Genomic DNA, 19,310 nt, shown 5'->3' with positions numbered 1-19,310 from the left:
CAATAAAGTTACCCAGTATGCACTGGGTAGCTAGGTGACCTCTTATGTACTCTTGGATGCCAGGGCCAAGAGACCATCCCATCAGGGGGTGAAGAGGGGCCTTGACAGAGAGGTTGCAAAGGAGGCTCCTGAGGGAGGACTCCTCTTCCCAAGCTTTTCAGGTCCTGGGATCCTGGGGTCCAGGGTGGGCAGCCCAGGCCTTACCTTAGTCCCAGTCACCCAGTCTACAGAGTGTCTTACATGCTGCTGTGCATCTAACATGGTTGTGGGCACCCTGGAGATCCCAGCAGCATTGCAGAAGGCATCCCTGTCCACAAGGATATTATAATTTGCGTAAGAAGATAAAATTTGACACTTGGGGCAAATAGTCAAGAATTAAAAAAATTTTTTTGGCCAGGCTCAATGGCTTATGCCTGTAATCCCAGCACTTTGGGAAGCCGAGGTGGCTGGATCACCTGAGATTGGGAGTTCAAGACCAGCCTGGGCAACATGGTGAAACCCTGTCTTTACTAAAAATACAAAAATTAGCTGGGTGTGGTGGTAGGCACCTGTAATCCCAGCTACTTGGGAGGCTGAGCCATGAGAATTGCTTGAACCTGGGAGGCAGAGGTTGCAGTGAGCCGAAATTTAAAACTTCTTTTAAATTTATTTTATTTTATTTTATTTTACTTTTCTTTATTTTACTCTATTCTATTCTATTCTATTTATTTTGACAGTCTTGCTCTGTTGCCCAGGCTGGAGTGCAGTGGCACGATTTCGGCTCAGTCTCCTGAGTAGCTGGGATTACAGGTGCCTGCTACCATGCCTGGCTCATTTTTTTGTATTTTTAGTAGAGATGGGGTTTCTCTATGTTGGTTAGGCTGGTCTCGAACTCCTGACCTCAGGTGATCCCCCTGCCTCAGCCTCCCAAAGTGCTGGAATAACAGGCATGAGCCACTGTGCCCGGCCTTAAATATTTTTTATTGAGACAGGGTCTTGCTATGTTGCCCAGGCTGGTCTCCAACTCCTGGGCTCAAGTGATCCTCCTGCCTCAGCCTCACAAAATGCTGGGATTACAGGCATGAGCCACTGCACCTGACCATGTTTTTTTTGTTATTTGAAATGGAGTTTCGCTCTTGTTGCCCAGACTAGGGTGCAATGACATGATCTTAGCTCACTGCAACCTCTGCCTCCCGGGTTCAAGTGGTTCTCCTGTCTCAGCCTCCTAAGTAGCTGGGATTACAGACATGCGCTACCACGCCCAGCTAATTTTGTATTTTTAGTAAAGATAGGGTTTCATCATATTGGTCAGGCTGGTGTCGAACTCCTGATCTCAGGTGATCTGCTCACCTCTGCCTCCCAAAATGCTGGGATTACAGGCGTGAGCCACCACACCCAGCGAATTTTTTTTTTTTTTAATGTGTCACTTTCCTGCTTCTCTCTGAGTATATTTTTCAGAAAATCCACAAGGGCATTCAAAACATTCCGAATTCTGCATTGGCTCTCAAGAAAAACATCACCTTCTTCCTGTACTCACTGACATTGGCACCAATCTGGCTGCCTTTCTCCTTGGTTAAGCCACATTGTCCTGTTAGCGTATATTTCATCTTGCATCTGTGTATGAGTGTGTGTGTTTCTGTGGTCCTTCATTTTCACTGAATTATCATACCATAAAGGAGAACTCAGAACAGGTCACAGGCAGCACTGGTGGTCAGTTTGCTTAACCCCTGCCCTGGGCCCTATCCGCTGTCAGCTGCCTGAGCTGAAGAGAGATGCGTCCAGCTCAGATCCTCCGCCTGCTAAGTAGGTTGGGTGGAGGAACAGGATCTCCCATGTCTAAGCCAAACCTGTTTTAAGCCACAATTACCCGGTTTCAATTCCAGCCCTGCTTGGTCAGGCATCATGTGTTCCTCCGCGTTCCTTCTGGTAGCCACAGACTGCGTGGCTAGTCAGGCCAGCAGCAAGACAAGATGTCTGGGAGTCTGCTGAGGGTTGAAGGAATGCCCATCATCTATTCTGTGTACAGTATTGTTTTTGTTTTTGTTTTGTTTTTTGAGACGGAGTCTTGCTCTGTTGCCCAGGCTGGAGTGCAGTGCCACGATCTCGGCTCACTGCAACCTCCGCCTCCCAGGTTCAAGTGATTCTCCTGCCTCAGCCTCCCGAGTAGCTGGGATTACAGGCATGTGCCACCACGCCCAGCTAATTTTTTGTATTTTTAGTAGAGATGGGGTTTCACCGTGTTAGCCAGGATGGTCTCCCTCTCCTGACCTCATGATCTGCCTGCCGTGGCCTCCCAAAGTGCTGGGATTACAAGCGTGAGCCACCGTGCCCGGCCTACAGTATTGTTTTTTAGGTACCTAAGCTTAGCTTCCAAAGTGTACTCACATGGAATGTGTACCACTGAAAAGGTGAGAGACTGCCACTCTAACCCAGAAGTGTACTGGTAGTTGCTTACAACCAGCTCTCTGAAAAGAGAGCCCCTGTTTGCAGTGTTTGCTGGTTTCCAAGGTGTAGATACTCCTAAGCTACCAACATGGCATCACTATACACAGAGTTGAGAAGAGCTGGGCAGCAGCATACCTTGATCCAGTATTTCCACGGACAGAAGCAATATATACGAATTACCTCAAGAGCAGAGTAAAAGGTGGTAGAATGATTAGGAAGTGGTATGTTTGGAGTCTTTAGGACCTTTGTTTTGTTTTGTTTTTTGAGACGGAGTGTCACTCTTGTTGCCCAGGCTGCAGTGCAATGGCGTGATCTCGGCTCACCGCAACCTCTGCCTCCCCGGTTTAAGCAATTCTCCTGCCTAAGCCTCCCGAGTAGCTGGGATTACAGGCGTGCATCACCACACCCGGCTAATTTTTTGTATTTTTTAGTAGAGACAGGGTTTCTCCATGTTGGTCAGGCTGATCTCAAACTCCCAACCTCAGGTGATCCACCGGTCTCTGCCTCCCAAAGTGCTGGGATTACAGGCATGAGCCACTGCGCCTAGGACCTTTGTTTTTAAAGTTAATTTATTGTTAGTTAATGTAATTTAATTCTTAATAATGTGTTTAACACTTGGCCCAGAGTTCCTGAAAATTTGGCAGTTCTCTTTTGCAGGCCACTGTGAGCTGGCTCCAGTACACCACTGCTTGTAGTCTTCACCTGTTTCCAAAAGCATTGTTTGGGGGCGGGTTTGGTGAGGAGGCTTAAAGAGCTATGAGAAAGGGAGGACCCAGCAGTGACTCCCTGGCTAGGGGTGGGGCTTTGCATTGGGCATCAGGGCCCTAATGCCCTGTTTACCCAGTGACCTGCCAGCCTGATCCTTACAGCGGGGGAGCATCCTGACCTATAGTACAGCATCAGTGTGAGCTTTTGTGTATTTGAAGATTTTCCTTGGCTCAGGCGCTTTCTGCAAGTCACTCGAACACTGCTTCATCCGACCACACCCGCTCCCAGTTTAAAGAAGGTCCTTATAATACACTGTTAGCCCTATAACTCTGGCCTTTTTCTTTTAAACCACTCTCCACAAGAGATGATTATCACTTGCATGTGAGTTTCCGCATTTCTGCCATCTCTCCTTCTCTACTGGAAGCTCTGGGAGGGCCGTGTCAGTCTTATCCACCCTGAATACCCAGTTCCTGGTGGGCGATCAGCATATAGCAGACACTCAGTGAATATTTGTTGAAGGGGAAGGGCCTGAGAGAGTGGACAGAGAGACACAGGCAAGGGAGAGGGAGGAAACAAGGGGGAGGGAGAAAAACAGCCAAAAGAGTTCATTTAACTTGAGTTTCTCTGTCCAAGAGGAATAAGCCGTTGGGAATATACTGAATACCGTTTGATACTTCCAGCTGCAAAGGATTGAGCAGTGAGGAGCTCTCAGCTGCTAGTGGCAGAGACCTGATTTAAAATCAGGCTTGGCTGGGCATGATGGCTCACCCCCTAGACTCCCAGCACTTTGGGGGGCTGAGGCAGGAGGATTACTTGAGCCCAGCAGTTTTTTGAGACCAGTCTGGGCAACACAGTGAGACCCCGACTCTACAAAAATATAAAAATAAAAGAATTAGCTGGTCATGATGGTATACACCTGTAGTCCTAGCTACTCAGGATGCTGAGGCAAGAGGATCCCTTGAGCCCAGGAGTTGGAGTTGGAGGTTGCAGTGAGCTCGGATTATGTCACTGCACTCCAGCCTGGGTGATGGAATGAGATCCTGTGTCAAAAAGAAAAGTAGAAAATCAGGCTTCAGGCTGGGCACTGGCTCACACCTGTAATCTTAGCACTTTGGGAGGCCGAGGCAGGTGGATCACCTGAGGTCAGGAGTTCGAGACCAGCCTGGCCAACATGGCAAAACCCTGTCTCTACTAGCCAGGCGTGGTGGCGGGCATCTGTAATCCCAGCTACTTGGGAGGCTGAGGCCGGAGAATCGCTTGAACCTAGGAGGCGGAATTTGCAATGAGCCAAGATCATGCCACTGCACTCCAGCCTGGGCTATAGAGCGAGACTGCCTCAAGAAAAAAAAAGGAAAGAAAATCAGGCTTCAACAATAAGAGAAATACATTACCTCATGTAACAAGAAGCCCCAAAGTAGAGTGGCTGCAGGTTGGTGTAAACTCTGCCCTCAGGCCAGGGCCCCTATGGTTGCCAAAGAGCATCACCTGGATATAGTAATGTCCTGCAGAGAGAGCATCAGTTGCTTTCTATGTGGCTCTTTTTAGGAAGAAGCCAGTCTTTCCCAGATGTCACATGCCCTATCCTAATCCAAGTCCTTTAGGGCACTGGAATGACCAGAGGCTCTCAAAGTGTGGTTCCCCAGACCAGCACCATCAGCGTCACCTGAGAGCTTGTTAGAAACTGTGGAAGGACTGGGGAGTAATCTTTAAGGGATAAACACTTAAACTCACCTGGGGCTCTCCTAAGAGGGAGTGGGGATGCTGATGGGGCACTGATGGGGCACTGATGGGGTTGAACCATCCTCAATGACTCATGCTTAGATGAGAGATTTGCATCCACTGCCTTTAACCAGGGCCATGAAGTGGACAGAGCTCAGAGTCCTATAATGCGAAGTGGAGGTGCCCAGGCAGGCTGATGGCCAGCTACGTGCTTGGCCCTCCCCACCTTTGCTTCTCTTCTTCCCGCCAGCTACCAGAGATTCACTGACTGCTATAAGCGCTTCTACCAGTTGCAGCCTGAGATCACACAGCGAATCTATGACAAGTTTATAGCTCAGTTGCAGACTTCCATCCGGGTGAGTGGCAGGAAGCCTGGCAGATGCTGTTGACTTGGGTTCTGTCTCCAGATTGTCAGTCCGCTGAGGGCAGCGTCCCCACCCTCTACCCCTCTGTCTCCTCAGCCCCCTAGAGCTGTCCTGGGTGCCCGGCAGGCTGCAGCATCCATCATCCCTCCTTTCCAAATGATGCGGGTGTCTTAGATGCAGCCTTTGCTCACTGCCCTGTAATGTTTTATGTTGCCTGCCCTCTAGACCATGCAACTCAGCAAGGGCTGATGGGGTCTTTTTTTTTTTTTTCAGTCAGGATCTTGCTCTGTCACCCAGACTTGAGTATAGTGGCATAATCACAGCTCCCTGCAGCCTCAAACTCTGGGCTCAAGCGATCCTCCCACCTTGGCTTCCCAAAGTGCTGGGATTACATGAACTACCAGCCTACAGACTCTTTTTAAATATTTCCCACGTTAGGCCGGTGTAGTGGCCTAAAATTTTAATTTTTTTCTTTCTTTTTTAGACGGGGTCTAGCTCTGTCACTCAGGCTGGAGTGCAGTGATGTGATCTCGGCTCACTGCAGCCTCTGCCTCCCAGGCTCAAGCAATCCTCCTACTTCAGATTCCAGAGTCACTGGGACTGCAGATGTGCACCACCACACCTAGCTAAAAAGATTTTTTAAATAAAAATAAATAAAACATTTTTTCCACTTTATATTTTATTTCCTTAATTATTTTTGTTTGTTTTTTTGAGGCAGAGTCTCACTCTGTTGCCCAGGCTATAGTGCAGTGGCTCTATCTCAGCTCACTACAACTTCCGCCTCCTGGGTTCAAGTGATTCTTGTGCCTTAGCCTCCCGAGGAGCTGGGATGACAGGCGAGTGCCAACATGCCCAGCTAATTTTTTTTTTCTTTTTTTCTTTTTTTTTTGTAGAGACAGGGTTTCACCATGTTAGCCAGGCTGGTCTCGAACTCCTGGCCTCAAGTGATTCACCCACCTCGGCCTCCCAAAGTGCTGGGATTACAGGCGTGAGCCACGGCGCCCAGCCTATTTTCTTAATTTCAAGCCACATGTAGAAAAGTTGGAATGTTAGGGAAAGCATAAAGACCTAGAACAGAAATTAGCCAAAATCTTACCAAGTGCTGTTAGCAATTTAGCATATTTTTGCCATGAGCTCGTCTCGTGTCATTACAGCTCTTTCCTCCTTTCTCTTCAGGAGGAAATCTCTGACATCAAAGAGGAGGGGAACCTGGAAGCCGTCTTGAATGCCTTGGATAAAATTGTGCAAGAAGGCAAAGACCGCAAAGAGCCGGCCTGGTAAGAGTGGGGAGGGGAGGTGAGAAGGCACAGGAAAGAGACAGCAATTAAGCTTTTTTTTTTTCTAGAGTCAGGGTCTCACTATGTTGGCCAGGCTGGTCACAAACTTCTGGCCTTAAGCTGTCCTCCCGCCGGGACCTCCCAAAGTGCTGGGATTACAAGCTTGAGCCACAACACCTGGCCAATTCAGCTTCTTGAAGGAGACTTTGAAACTGACCCAAGCAGGGAGTGGTGACTCATGCCTATAATCCCAGTTATTCAGGGGTCTGAGGTGGGAGGATCACTTGAGACCAGGAGTTCAAGAGTTCAGAAACAGCCTGGGCAATATAGTGAGACCCTGTCTCCAAAAAGACTTTTAAAAGGCTGACCCCATGTCCACCATATCCATGAGATTCTGGGCTTGTTGCCTCTGTGAGGGAACCTTTTGACAGGGACAAGTAGAGCAGACAGACACCAAACAGTAACCGAAAGCTGTTGTATCGCACAGTTCCCTTCAGGGGAGGAGAGCCCCAGGTAAGCCATGTTGTTCAGGGGATTAGGGAGGGAAGTAGTTTGAGGCCAGACCGAAGAAGTGTTCCTGAGAGAGCTCATTTTAGAGCCTGTTGGGCCTGTGGGAGAAAGGGAGGGTGGGGGAGTAGGAGGCAGAATCGTGAGGTTTGGAATCACCATGTATATCTTACAGGTGTAGATGAGGCTGGTGGGGCAACTGGTTTTTATACATTTGTTCATTCAGCAGGTTAGGGAGCACCTACTATATGCTTGATACTATTTTATTTTATTTTTTTGAGACGGAATCTTGCTGTGTCACCCAGGTTGGAGTAAAGTGGTGTGATCTTGTCTCATTGCAACCTCTGTCTCCTGAGTTCAGGCAATTCTCCTGCTTCAGCCTCCTGAGTAGCTGGGATTACAGGCGCTCACCACCACGCCTGGCTAATTTTTGTATTTTTAGTAGAGATGGGGTTTCACCATGTTGGCCAGGCTGATCTTGAACTCCTGATCTCAGGTGATCCTCCTGCCTCAGCCTCCCAAAGTGCTGGGATTAAAGGTGTGAACCACTGCGCCCGGCTTTGATACTGTTTTAGATGCCAGAAATTTAGCAGTGAACAAGACAGACCAAATATCTGCTCTCCTGGAGCTGACATTTCAGCAGCAGCTGGCTACCTGGTACACCAAGTATAAGGTGGAGAAGTGGGGCCTGGGATGAGCAGTGGAGAGCAGGGGCCAACAAGACCCCAGCAGCTGAGCCCCTGCCTCCTGCAACCCTCCCTCCCTTAGTAGAATCCTAGGCCAGAGGGAGTAGAAATCTTTTTGGTAATTTCCAACTTTTAAAAATGCTCTGTGACCTTAATACTTAAGAGAATTAAGTTTCACAACTGAAAAAGAATTTTATTTTATTTTATTTTTTTGAGATGGAGTCTTACTTTGTTGCCTAGGCCAGGCTAGAGTACAGCAGTACCATCTCAGCTCACTGCAACCTTAGCCTCCCAGGTCCAAGCAATTCTCCTGCCTCAGCCTCCTGAGTAGCTGGGATTACAGGCGCCCACCACCACGCCTGGCTAATTTTTCGTAGAGACAGGGTTTCACCATGTTGGCCAGGCTGGTCCCAAACACCCCACCTCAGGTGATCCACCTGCCTTGGCCTCCCAAAGTGCTGGGATTACAGGCGTGAGACACCGCGCCTGGCCATTGAAAAAAAATTTTTTTTTTTTTTTTGGGACAGAGTCTTGCTTGTCGCCCAGGCTGGAGTGCAGCGTGATCTCGGCTCACTGCAAGCTCCACCTCCTGGGTTCACACCATTCTCCTGCCTCAGCCTCCCAAGTAGCTGGGACTACAGGGACCCGCGACCACACCCAGCTAATTTTTTGTATTTCTAGTAGAGACGGGTTTTCACTATGTTAGCCAGGATGGTCTCGATCTCCTGACCTCGTGATCCTTCTACCTTGGCCTCCCAAAGTGCTGGGATTACAGGCGTGAGCCACCGCGCCCGGCCTGAAAAAGAATATTTAAAGAACTCACAGTGCCTTTCACCTCTTGTGTAATCTTGCCTCCTCAGACTTGACTTTCCTTATCTTCCCAGAGCAGCCAACACTTATGGAGGTCTCCCACAGTCTGGGCCCTCCGTCAGGAGCCACCCCCAACCTCTCCAACTCACAGTCTGATGGACTGGATGCACCAGCCAGGCAGTGGTCACAAGGACAGAGGCAGGGGCTAGAAAGTGACCCTGAAGTGTTCTGGATGAGGGAGTATATGTGGAGGAGAGGAGGGGAATGTGGGGTATGGTTGGGAAGGCTAAGATAGGGGCTGAAGTGAGAAGGGGGAGAGGTGGACCCTTAAACATTGAAACCCAGGGACAGGAAGTGAGCATTCCTATGAGGAACAGGTCTTGGGAGGTGAGAGACCATGGGAGAGACCTGGGAAGCCAGCCCAACTTGGGACAAGGTGGGCGTGTCACCGAGTGGGCTTGGAAACCGAACCCTCTTCCACAAGGGCCTTCCGTCTCCCTCATTCCTTGTGCCCCATGTGGCCCTCCAGGCGCCCCAGCGGGATCCCAGAGAAGGATCTGCACAGCGTCATGGCACCCTACTTCCTGCAGCAACGGGACACCCTGCGGCGCCATGTGCAGAAACAGGAGGCTGAGAACCAGCAGCTGGCAGATGCCGTCCTGGCAGGGCGGAGGCAGGTGGAGGAGCTGCAGCTACAGGTCCAGGCCCAGCAGCAGGCCTGGCAGGTCAGTGTCCCAGCCTGCCTCTTCCTCTTCCATCTCTGATGGGCCCTCTGAGATCCGCAAATTGGTGGCTTCCTCCATTCCAACACAAGGGACCCCCACAGGGAGTAGGAGAGCTTGCCCCCTGGGGAATAGCCATGCATTGCCTCTCCTTGGGCTTGTGCAGAAGTCTCTGCCAGCCTCAGCAGACAGCCTCCCCCAGATCCTCCACCAGGCACAGGCATGTGTTCCCCTGATGGAGCAGGTGAGGACAAAGGCCCAGAGAGGGCAGGTGCCTCACCCAAGATAACAGCACCTCCACAACAGATTTGGAGTTAAAACCTGGTGGTGGTTCTACTGCTCCATGTGACCACTGCCCAACATAGACACATATATTCTAAACTGGGTATGTGGTAGCGGGGTGGGTAGAGAACAAGAACAGAGGATGAGATAGTATTTTTTAAAATTGATACATCATATTTTACATATTTAGGAAGTACATGTGATATTTTGCTACATGCATAGAACGTGCAGTGATCACGTCAGGGTATTTGAGGTGTTCATCACGTTGAGGATTTATCATTTCTATGTGTTGGGAGCAGTTCAAGACCTCTCTTCTAACTACTTTGGTTTTGGTTTTGTTCTAAGATGGGGGTCTTGCTATATTGCCCAGGCCAGTCTTGAACTCCTGGCCTCAAGCAGTCTTCCTGTCTCAGCCTCCTGAATAGCTGGGATTACATGTGCTCATCACCATACAAGGCTCTTAGCAACTTTGAAATATGGAGTACGTTGTTGTTAACTATAGTTACTTTACTCTACTGTTGAACAATAGAATTTACACCTTTTGCCTAACTATATGTTTATACCATTAAACTACCTCTCTTCATCCCCCACCCCTTCCCCCAGCCTCTGTTAACTATCATTCTACTCTTTACCTTTATGAGATCAACTTTTATCTGCATCCTCACCAGCATGTTATTTTTTGTCTTTTTTTTTTTTTCTGAGATGGAGTCTTGCTCTGTTGCCCAGGCTGGAGTACAGTGGCGTGATCTCACCTCACTGCAACCTCTGCCTCCTGGTTTCAAGTGCTTCTCCCACCTCAGCCTCCCAAATAGCTGGGACTACAGGCACCCGCCACCACGCCCAGCTACTTTTTGTATTTTTAGTAGAGACAGGGTTTCACCATGTTGGCCAGGATGGTCTCAAACTCTTGACCTTGTGATCCACCCGCCTCGGCCTCCCAAAGTGCTGGGATTACAGGTGTGAGCCACCACCCCCAGCCTGTCTTTTTAATAATAGCCATTGTAGCCTGGGCGTGGCGGCTCATGCCTGTAATCCCAGCATTTTGGAAGGCCTAGGTGAGCGGATCACAAGGTCAGGAGTTCGAGACCAGCCTGGCCAACATGGTGAAACCCTGTCTCTACTAAAAATACGAAAATTAGCCGGGCATGGTGGCGGGCACCTGTAGTCCCAGCTACTCAGGAGACTGAGGTGGGACCAATCGTTTAAACCCGGGAGGCAGAGGTTGCAGTGAGCCGAGACCATGCCATTGCACTCCAGCCTAGGTGACAGAGTCAGGGTCTGTTTCAAAAAAAAAAAAGAAAAAAAGTAATAATAGCCATTCTAGGCTGGGTGCAGTGGCCTGTAATCCTAGCATGCTGGGAGGCTGAGGAGGGAGGATCATTTGAGCCCAGGAGTTCAAGACCAGCCTAGGCAACATTGGGAGACCTCATCTCAGTAACAATAATAATAATAGGACAGGTGCGGTGGCTCATGCCTGTAATCCCAGCACTTTGGGAGGCTGAGACGGGCGGATCACGAGGTCAGGAGATCGAGACCATCCTGGCTAACACAGTGAAACTCCTTCTCTACTGAAAAAAAAAATACAAAAAACTATCCGAATGAGGCGGCGGGCGCCTGTAGTCCCAGCTACTCGGGAGGCTGAGGCAGAAGAATGGCGTGAACCCGGGAGGCGGAGCTTGCAGTAAGCTGAGATCCGGCCACTGCACTCCAGCCTGGGCGACAGAGTGAGACTCCGTCTCAAAAATAAATAAATAAATAAATAAATAAAATAATAATAATAGCCAGGCATGTTGGTGCACACCTGCAGTCCCAGCTACTTGTGCGGCTGAGGCAGGAGGATCACCTGAGCCCGAGAGATTGAAGCTGTAGTGAGCCATGATTATGCCACTGCACTCTAGCCTGGGTGACAGAGCAAAACCCTGTCTCCAAAAAAAAAAAAAAAAAAAAAAGTAGCCATTTTAACTGGGGTAAGGTGATATCTCGTTGTGTTTTGTTTTTTGGTTTTTGGTTTTTTTTGAGACAGAGGTTCGCCCTGTCTCCCAGACTGGAGTGCAGTGGTGCAACTGTGGCTCACTGCAACCCCAGCCTCACGGGTTCAGCGATTCTCCTACCTAAGCCTCCCGAGTAGCTGGGATTACAGGCACCTGCCACCACACCCAGCTAATTTCTGTATTTTTAGTAGAGATGGGATCTCACCATGTTGGCCAACCTGGTCTTGAACTTCTGACCTCAAATGATCCACCCACCTTGGCCTCCCAAAGTGCTGGGATTACAGGCATGAGCCACCGCGCCCAGCCTCATTGTGGTTTTGATTTGCATTTCCCTTGATGATTAGTGATGGTGAGCATTTTTTCATATATCTCTTGGCCATTTGTACATCTTCTTTTGAGAAATGTCTGTTCATGTTCTTTGCTCACTTGTTAATGGAATTGCTTTTACTGTGGAGTTTGTGTTCCTTATATATTCTGGATATTAGTCCTTTGTTAGATGAATAGTTTGTAGATATTTTCTCCCATTCAACAGATTGTCTCTTCACCCTGTTGTTTCCTTTGCTGTGCAGAAGCCTTTTAGTTTAATATAGTCTCATTTGTCCATTTTTGATTTTGTTGCTTGTGCTTTTGAGGTCTTAGCCATCGCTCCTTTGCCCACACTAGTGTCCTGAAGTTTTTCTCACATGTTTTCTTTTAGCAGTTTTATAGTTAAGGGTTTACATTTAAGTTTTAACCTGTCTTGAGTAGATTTTTGTATATGGTGTGAGATAGGGGTCCAGTTTGATTTCTCTGCACATGGGTATCCAATTTTCCCAGAACTATTTATAGAAGAGGGTGTCCTTTCCCCATTGTTTTGTTTTGTTTGTTGTTGTTTTTGGTTTTGATTTGTTTTGTTTTGTTTTTGAGATGGAGTCTTGCTCTGTCGCCCAGGCTGGAGTGCAGTGTCGCAATCTTGGCTCACTGCAAGCTCTTCCTCCCGGGTTCACGCCATTCTCCTGCTTCAGCCTCCCTAGTAGCTGGGACTACAGGCGCCTGCTACGCACAGCTAATTTTTGTATTTTTAGTAGAGACAGGGTTTCACCATATTAGCAAGGATGGTCTCAATCTCCTGACCTCATGATCCACCTGCTTCGGCCTCCCAAAGTGCTGGGATTACAGGTGTGAGCCACCGTACCTGGATTTTGTTGTTTTTTGAGACAGAGCCTCACTCTGTTGCCCAGACTGGAGTGTAGTGGTACGATCTCAGCTCACTGCGACCTCCACTTCCCAGGTTCAAGCCATTCTCATGCCTCAGCCTCCTGAGTAGCTGGGATTCCAGGCGTGAGCTGCCACACCCAGCTAAATTTTGTATTTTTAGTAGAGATGGGGTTTCACCATGTTGGCCAGGCTGGTCTCAAACTCCTGGGCTCAAGCAATTCACCCACCTCAGCCTCACAACGTGCTGGGATTACAGACGTGAGCCACCACACCTGGCCCCAAAAATGTTCTATTTTATTTTATTTTATTTTTTTTTTTGAGACGGAGTCTCGCTCTGTCGCCCAGGCTAGAGTGCTGTGGCCGGATCTCAGCTCACTGCAAGCTCCGCCTCCCGGGTTCACGCCATTCTCCTACCTCAGCCTCCCGAGTAGCTGGGACTACAGGCGCCCGCCACCTCGCCCGGCTAATTTTTTATATTTTTTAGTAGAGACGGGGTTTCACCGTGTTAGCCAGGATGGTCTCGATCTCCTGACCTCGTGATCCGCCCGTCTCGGCCTCCCAAAGTGCTGGGATTACAGGCTTGAGCCACCGCGCCCGGCCAATGTTCTATTTTAACTTTTTTTTTTGAGACAGTCTTGCTCTGTTGCCCAGGCTGGAGTGCAGTGGCATGATCTTAGTTCACTGCAAACCTCTGCCTCCCAAGTTCAAGTGATTCTCCTGCCTCAGCCTCCCGAGTAGCTGGGATTACAGGTACCTACTGTCTTGTTTTGTTTTGTTTTTTTGAGACGGAGTCTTGCTCTGCCACCCAGGCTGGAGTGCAGTGACCGGATCTCAGCTCACTGCAAGCTCCGCCTCCCGGGTTTACGCCATTCTCCTGCCTCAGCCTCCCGAGTAGCTGGGACTACAGGCGCCCGCCTCGTCGCCCGGCTAGTTTTTTGTATTTTTAAGTAGAGACAGGGTTTCATCGTATTAGCCAGGATGGTCTCGATCTCCTGACCTCGTGATCCGCCCGTCTCGGCCTCCCAAAGTGCTGGGATTACAGGCTTGAGCCACCGCGCCCGGCCTACAGGTACCTATTGTCATGGCTGGTTAATTTTTGTAGTTTTAGTAGAGACGGGGTTTCACCATGTTGGCCAGGCTGGGCTCAAACTTCTGGCCTCAGGTGATCCACCTGCCACAGCCTCCCAAAGTGCTGAAATTACCCATTGTATGTTCTTGACACCTTTGCTGACAGTTGGCCATAAGTATATGAATTTATTTCTGAGTCTGTATTCTGTTATGCTGTTGGTTATGTGTTTGTTCTTATTTATTTATTTATTTATTTATTTATGTGTCTGTTCTTATAACAGTACCAGTGCTGTTTTGGTTACCATAGCCTTGTACAATTTGAAATCAGGTAGTGTGATGCCTCCAGCTTTGTTCTTTGTGCTCAGGATTATTTTGACTATCTGCCATTGCCCAATATTTGAATAATGTGTATATTAGAATGATTTGTAGAGCCTTCACACATCTAACACATATCCTCCATGCCACAATTGTGTGTCCTTTGAGGGTGAACTTAACTTTTGAAAGTGGCCTGACGTTACTTGGGGCCATGTTGGGTAAAGAAAGGAGAAGAAGATGATCAAGCTGGCACAGGTAGCAGCTTGGCTGCACCTCAATGAGACAGATTTTCCTATGGGCTCAAAGTGCATTTCCAAGAGAAGCTTTCTGGTAGGGCTCAAGTGGCGGCATCTCTGTCGAACCCTCTCCATCCATCATGTCAGTATCTAATTTACATCTACTTATAGCCACTTGACAGCCCCTTCCTGCGGCAAACCCTTACATTCCTGAGGGTTACAGGTCCCCAAATTTATGGCTCCTGGATCTCCCTGGTCTTCTCTTCCCAATACCAGTTAGCTGCAGCCTGAAGGCCCTGCCACAGCTTAGGAAGGGCCCTGGCCAGGAGGCGGTGGCAAGTGGAAGGCTGGCAGCCGCTCTGCTCCCTACTGTCCCCACTCCCTCTGCTCTTCCCACATCACAGACTGGCCTGCGGGACTGAGCAGCAGGCACAAAAGTGGTAGTGACCAAGGCCCCCACCCCAAGCCTGGTGCCATCTTGCAGGGCACAACTCCAAGTTGTGTCTCTGGCACTCCCAGGGCCCCCTGCTGAGTCCTCAGGCAAGGCGCTGCTCTACCATCACCACCCAGTCACCATGAGGCCATGGGTCACTCCTGTCTCTGGGTCCTGGCTTCCAAATTGGCTAGATAATGATCCCAGGGCCTTACCAGCTCTGGGATTCAGTGCTGTCCTAAGAGGGACAAAGCCCTCTGCTCTTAAAGCCATGCCCCACCCATTCCAGCTACAGACCTTCATGTTGTTCGACGTGGGCAATTTCCATGTCTGTAACTCAACTGAAAGTTTACTTAATTCAAGAAAGTTTCTCGCCAGAAAGCTCTGTTGAGGTCAGAGGATTGAAGGGCCACTTTGGGGACCCTTGCTGAAGATGGGCTCTGCTCTGGGGATGCCCAGCCTAGGTGGTCACAGAACCCAGTTTGCTATAAATACTTGCCAAATGGTGCGGACTTTCTTATGTGTCTTCATCCTAACGTGCTCTGCAGGGCCATGACTTAAGCCACAGACTCCATCCATATTGTCCTGGGGGAAACCCCAGGCCTGGAGTCAGGGACAGTGGAGGGCAAGGATTTGGGTTTTCTCAGATCCCAGTTTGTCTGTTGTCTCCCATTGATTTCAGGCTCTACACAGAGAACAGAGAGAGCTGGTTGCTGTGCTGAGGGAGCCTGAGTGAGGAGACCGCCAGGCCCAGAAGCAGAGGGCAGTCAAGGTCAAGAGCCTGTGGCCAGCATGCCTGGCCTGGGCGGCCTGCCTCTGAGAACAGCTGAAATGGTGCCCAGTCCCTCAGCAGTGATGGAATTTGCTGGAGGACTAGGCCAGAGAAAGCCTCATTGCCACTGTGCCTTTGGGGTACCCTTGGGGTTGGACATACACCCCCTTTAGATTCCTCTGTTTCTTCTACCTGGATAATTCTTGGCCATGTTCTCTCTTCTCTAGGTTCAGGTCAGCTTTGCCCCTCCGCCCCACTCCTGCTGGTTCCTGAGCCCTTTTCCCTGGGCCTGGCTTGGAGAATCTGTTTTCAATCTCCACTGATTGCCCCCTTGCTGGCCAGCCCAGGGGCCTTTACCATGTTCTCCCCACATCCGTAAATAAACTTCCTCCACTACACTGTAATCTGTGAGGATGCTTCCTCTGCCTGGCCACTCTTGGGCCAAGTCAAGGCTTCAGTCGTGGTCCTCTGGGAGCCTCCAGGCGGGGGTGGATTGGCAAGGGGCTTACCAGACCATGTGCGGAGAGCAGCAGAGCTCCTTGTACAAAAACCAGGACCCCTGGGTTCCCTGTGGATAGGATGAGCTGCCAGGGAGGTGTCACTCTTGGCACCCTCCAAGAATCATTACGGCTGGGTGCGGTGGCTCACGCCTGTAATCCCAGCACTTTGGGAGGCCAAGGCGGGTGAATCACCTGAGGTCAGGAGTTCGAGACCAGCCTGGCCAACATGGTGAAACCCTGTCTCTACTAAAAATATAAAATTAGGCCAGGTGCAATGGCTCATGCCTGTAATCCTAGCACTTTGGGAGGCTGAGGCGGGCAGATCACCTGAGTCAGGAGTTCGAGACCAGCCTTGCTAAATGGTGAAACCCCATATCTACTAAAAATACAAAATTAGCCAGGCATGGTGGCGTGTGCCTGTAATCCCACGCTGAGGCAGGAGAATCACTTGAACCCGGGAGGTGGAGGTTGCAGTGAGCCAAGATTGCGCCACTGCACTCCAGCCTGGGCAACAAGAGGGAAACTCCATCTCAAAAAAAAATTAGCTGGGCATTAGAACATGCCTCTAATCCCAGCTACTCGAGAGGCCGAGGCAGGAGAATTGCTTGAGAATTGCTTGAGGCAGAGGTTGCAGTGAGCTGAGATCGCACCATTGTACTCCTGCCTGGGCGACAGAGCGAGACTCCGTCTCAAAAAAAAAAGAATCGCGGGCACTTTGTTTCTCTTGCTGCTTCTACTTCATTCTTCTTCTGCCAGGGCAGCCAAAGGCAGGATGGGTGCTTCCCGGATCCACCAGAGGGGGAAAGGGATTGGGTGTGGATGGGGGCAGAACTTTTCCCTAGTGAGAGCTTTGGTGAGGTCTGCCGGAGGCACACGGGGGACACAGGCAAGCATCAGGTGGCCCCCACTTCCCCCGCCCATAAACGGCACTCAGCTCAGTCTCCCTCTGCCCGCTTTGTTACCATGGAGCTGTGGCATTCAAGCATTCAAATGCCCCACTCCTGTCAGGCCTGCCCCGTTGGGTGCTTTGTTTGCTTGTCAGGTTGGGCAGATGGTCTCAAGCCCTGGTTGGTGGGTGGGTGAGTGACACAGGTTAGACAGGGGAAGGTCCCAGGACACCTCTTCCCTCTCTGGGCTGACCTGAGGCAGTGGAGGCTCTCAGGTGTGGGATGCGGTTTTCAGGCTGGGATGTTCTGTACCGTAGAGGACAGGCCTTCCTATCGCTTACAGGAGCACTACTGGAGGGCAGGTCCCTCCCCAGGGTGGTTAACACTGTGGAGGCTGCAGGGTCAGGAGGAGAATCGGGGGGACAGGGAGGGCGGAGGCACACTCCATCTCCATGCTCCTCACAGGCCCTGCCTCCCTGCCTGCTAAGGGCACCGGGAAGGGGTTCCCCACCTCAGTGAGTGCCTGCCTCCCTGCCCTGTGCCTGTGTACCTGGCAGTCACAGCCACCTAGCATGTCCCAGAGACCAACTGGCTGGCCTCATCTGCCCAGCCCCACCTCCATTGGCTTTGGCTCTTGGCCTTGTGCCGCCCAACCCTTTCTCCTGTCCGGATGTGCAGGGCCTGAGCCATCGAGCTGCGCCCACAGCAGACTGCCTTTGGTGTCTCACCGGGTGAACGAGGGCATTGCGAGGCATCCCCTCCCTGGGTTTGGCTCCTGCCTACGGGGCTGACAGTAGAAATCACAGGCTGTGAGACAGCTGGAGCCCAGCTCTGCTTGAACCTATTTTAGGTCTCTGACCCCTGCTTCCTCTTTAGAATCTCCTTAGAGCTCAGCCAGTGCTCAACCTGAGGCTGGGGGTCTCTGAGGAGGAGTGAGTTGGGGCTGAGGGGTCTCAGGCTGCCCCCTGAGGAAGGGGCCAGAGGCAGTGTCAAGAGCGGGGCAGTCTGATTGTGGCTCACCCTCCATCACTCCCAGGGGCCCCTGGCCTGGCAGCCGCTGCTCCCAACCACAGTGTCCTTTGGGGTTTGGCCTACGGAGCTGGGGCGGATGACCCTCAAATAGCCCTGGCAGATTCCCCCTAGACCCGCCTGCACCATGGTCAGCCACACCCCTCCTCATCGCCGGGACACAGCCCAGAGCGTATAAACAGTGCTGGAGGCTGGCGGGGCAGGCCAGCTGAGTCCTGAGCAGGAGCCCAGCACAGCCACCGAGACGCCATGAGAGCCCTCACACTCCTCGCCCTGCTGGCCCTGGCCACACTTTGCATCACTGGCCAGGCAGGTGAGTGCCCCCACCTCCCCTCAGGCCGCACAGCAGTGGGGGCTGAGAAAAGGAAGCATCATGGCCCACCTCTTCTCACCCCTTTGGCTGGCAGTCCCTTTGCAGTCTAATCACCCTGTTGCAGGCTCAATCCATTTGCCCCAGCTCTGCCCTTGCAGAGGGAGAGGAAGGAAGAGCAAGCTGCCCGAGACTCAGGGGAAGGAGGATGAGAGCCCTGGGGATGAGCAGGGGTGAACCAGGCTCCCTTTCCTTTGCAGGTGCGAAACCCAGCGGTGCAGAGTCCAGCAAAGGTGCAGGTATGAGGATGGACCTGATGGGCTCCTGGACCCTCCCTTCTCACCTTGGTTCCTCAGTCTCATTCCCCCACTCCTGCCACCTCCTGTCTGGCTGTCAGGAAGGCCAGCCTGCTGCCAACCTGATCCTCCCAAACCCAGAGCCACCTGATTCCTGCCCCTCTGCTCTACAGCCTTTGTGTCCAAGCAGGAGGGCAGCGAGGTGGTGAAGAGACCCAGGCGCTACCTGTATCAATGGCTGGGGTGAGAGAAAAGGTGGAGCTGGGCCAAGGCCCTGCCTCTCCGGGATGGTCTGTGGGGGAGCTGCAGCAGGGAGTGGCCTCTCTGGGCTGTGGTGGGGGTACAGGCAGCCAGCCCTGGTGGGGACCCCGGAGCCCCATGTGTAGTGAGAGGAGGGATGGGCATTTTGCACGGGGGCTGATGCCGCCACGTCGGGTGTCTCAGAGCCCCAGTCCCCTACCCAGATCCCCTGGAGCCCAAGAGGGAGGTGTGTGAGCTCAATCCGGACTGTGACGAGCTGGCTGACCACATCGGCTTCCAGGAGGCCTATCAGCGCTTCTACGGCCCGGTCTAGGGTGTCGCTCTGCTGGCCTGGCCGGCAAATCCAGTTCTGCTCCTCTCCAGGCCCCTTCTTTCCCCTTCCCCTTGCCCTTGCCCTGACCTCCCGGCCCATGGATGTGGGGTCCCCATCATCCCAGCTGCTCCCAAATAAACTCCAAAAGAGGAATCCGTGGGCCTGTGAATCTGTCCAATTTATGGAGTGTGGGAGGGAGGTG

General features: G+C 51.2%; 2 protein-coding genes across 4 annotated transcripts in view; both read left to right on the top strand.

Annotated features, from left to right (window-relative positions):
* The window catches only part of PMF1 (polyamine modulated factor 1), a 32,665-nt gene extending 14,594 nt beyond the window's left edge, over positions 1-18,071 (top strand). Inside the window, exons 2-5 of one of the 3 annotated variants that reach the window (XM_033195531.1) lie at positions 5,102-5,207; positions 6,393-6,493; positions 9,026-9,221; positions 17,936-18,071. In XM_033195531.1, the coding sequence (XP_033051422.1) occupies positions 5,102-5,207; positions 6,393-6,493; positions 9,026-9,221; positions 17,936-18,022 (490 nt within the window). In that variant the 3' untranslated portion in view covers positions 18,023-18,071. Of the gene's footprint in view, positions 1-5,101; positions 5,208-6,392; positions 6,494-9,025; positions 9,222-15,422; positions 15,917-17,935 lie in introns of those variants that run through there. The other 2 variants (XM_033195532.1, XM_033195533.1) reach the window with 2 other exon arrangements.
* Positions 593-19,263, top strand: BGLAP (bone gamma-carboxyglutamate protein). The gene is made up of 5 exons (XM_033195534.1): positions 593-609; positions 16,640-18,241; positions 18,499-18,537; positions 18,708-18,777; positions 18,979-19,263. Exons 2-5 carry the CDS (start codon positions 18,178-18,180, stop codon positions 19,106-19,108), a joined length of 303 nt encoding a protein of 100 aa, XP_033051425.1. The 5' UTR covers positions 593-609; positions 16,640-18,177; the 3' UTR covers positions 19,109-19,263.
* Positions 19,264-19,310: the final 47 nt, after the last annotated feature.

The sequence above is a fragment of the Trachypithecus francoisi genome, unplaced genomic scaffold (genome assembly GCF_009764315.1).
Source record: "Trachypithecus francoisi isolate TF-2019V2 unplaced genomic scaffold, Tfra_2.0 Lachesis_group5, whole genome shotgun sequence".
Classification (NCBI taxonomy): domain Eukaryota; kingdom Metazoa; phylum Chordata; class Mammalia; order Primates; family Cercopithecidae; genus Trachypithecus; species Trachypithecus francoisi.
This window is presented reverse-complemented; position numbering and strand designations above follow the sequence as displayed.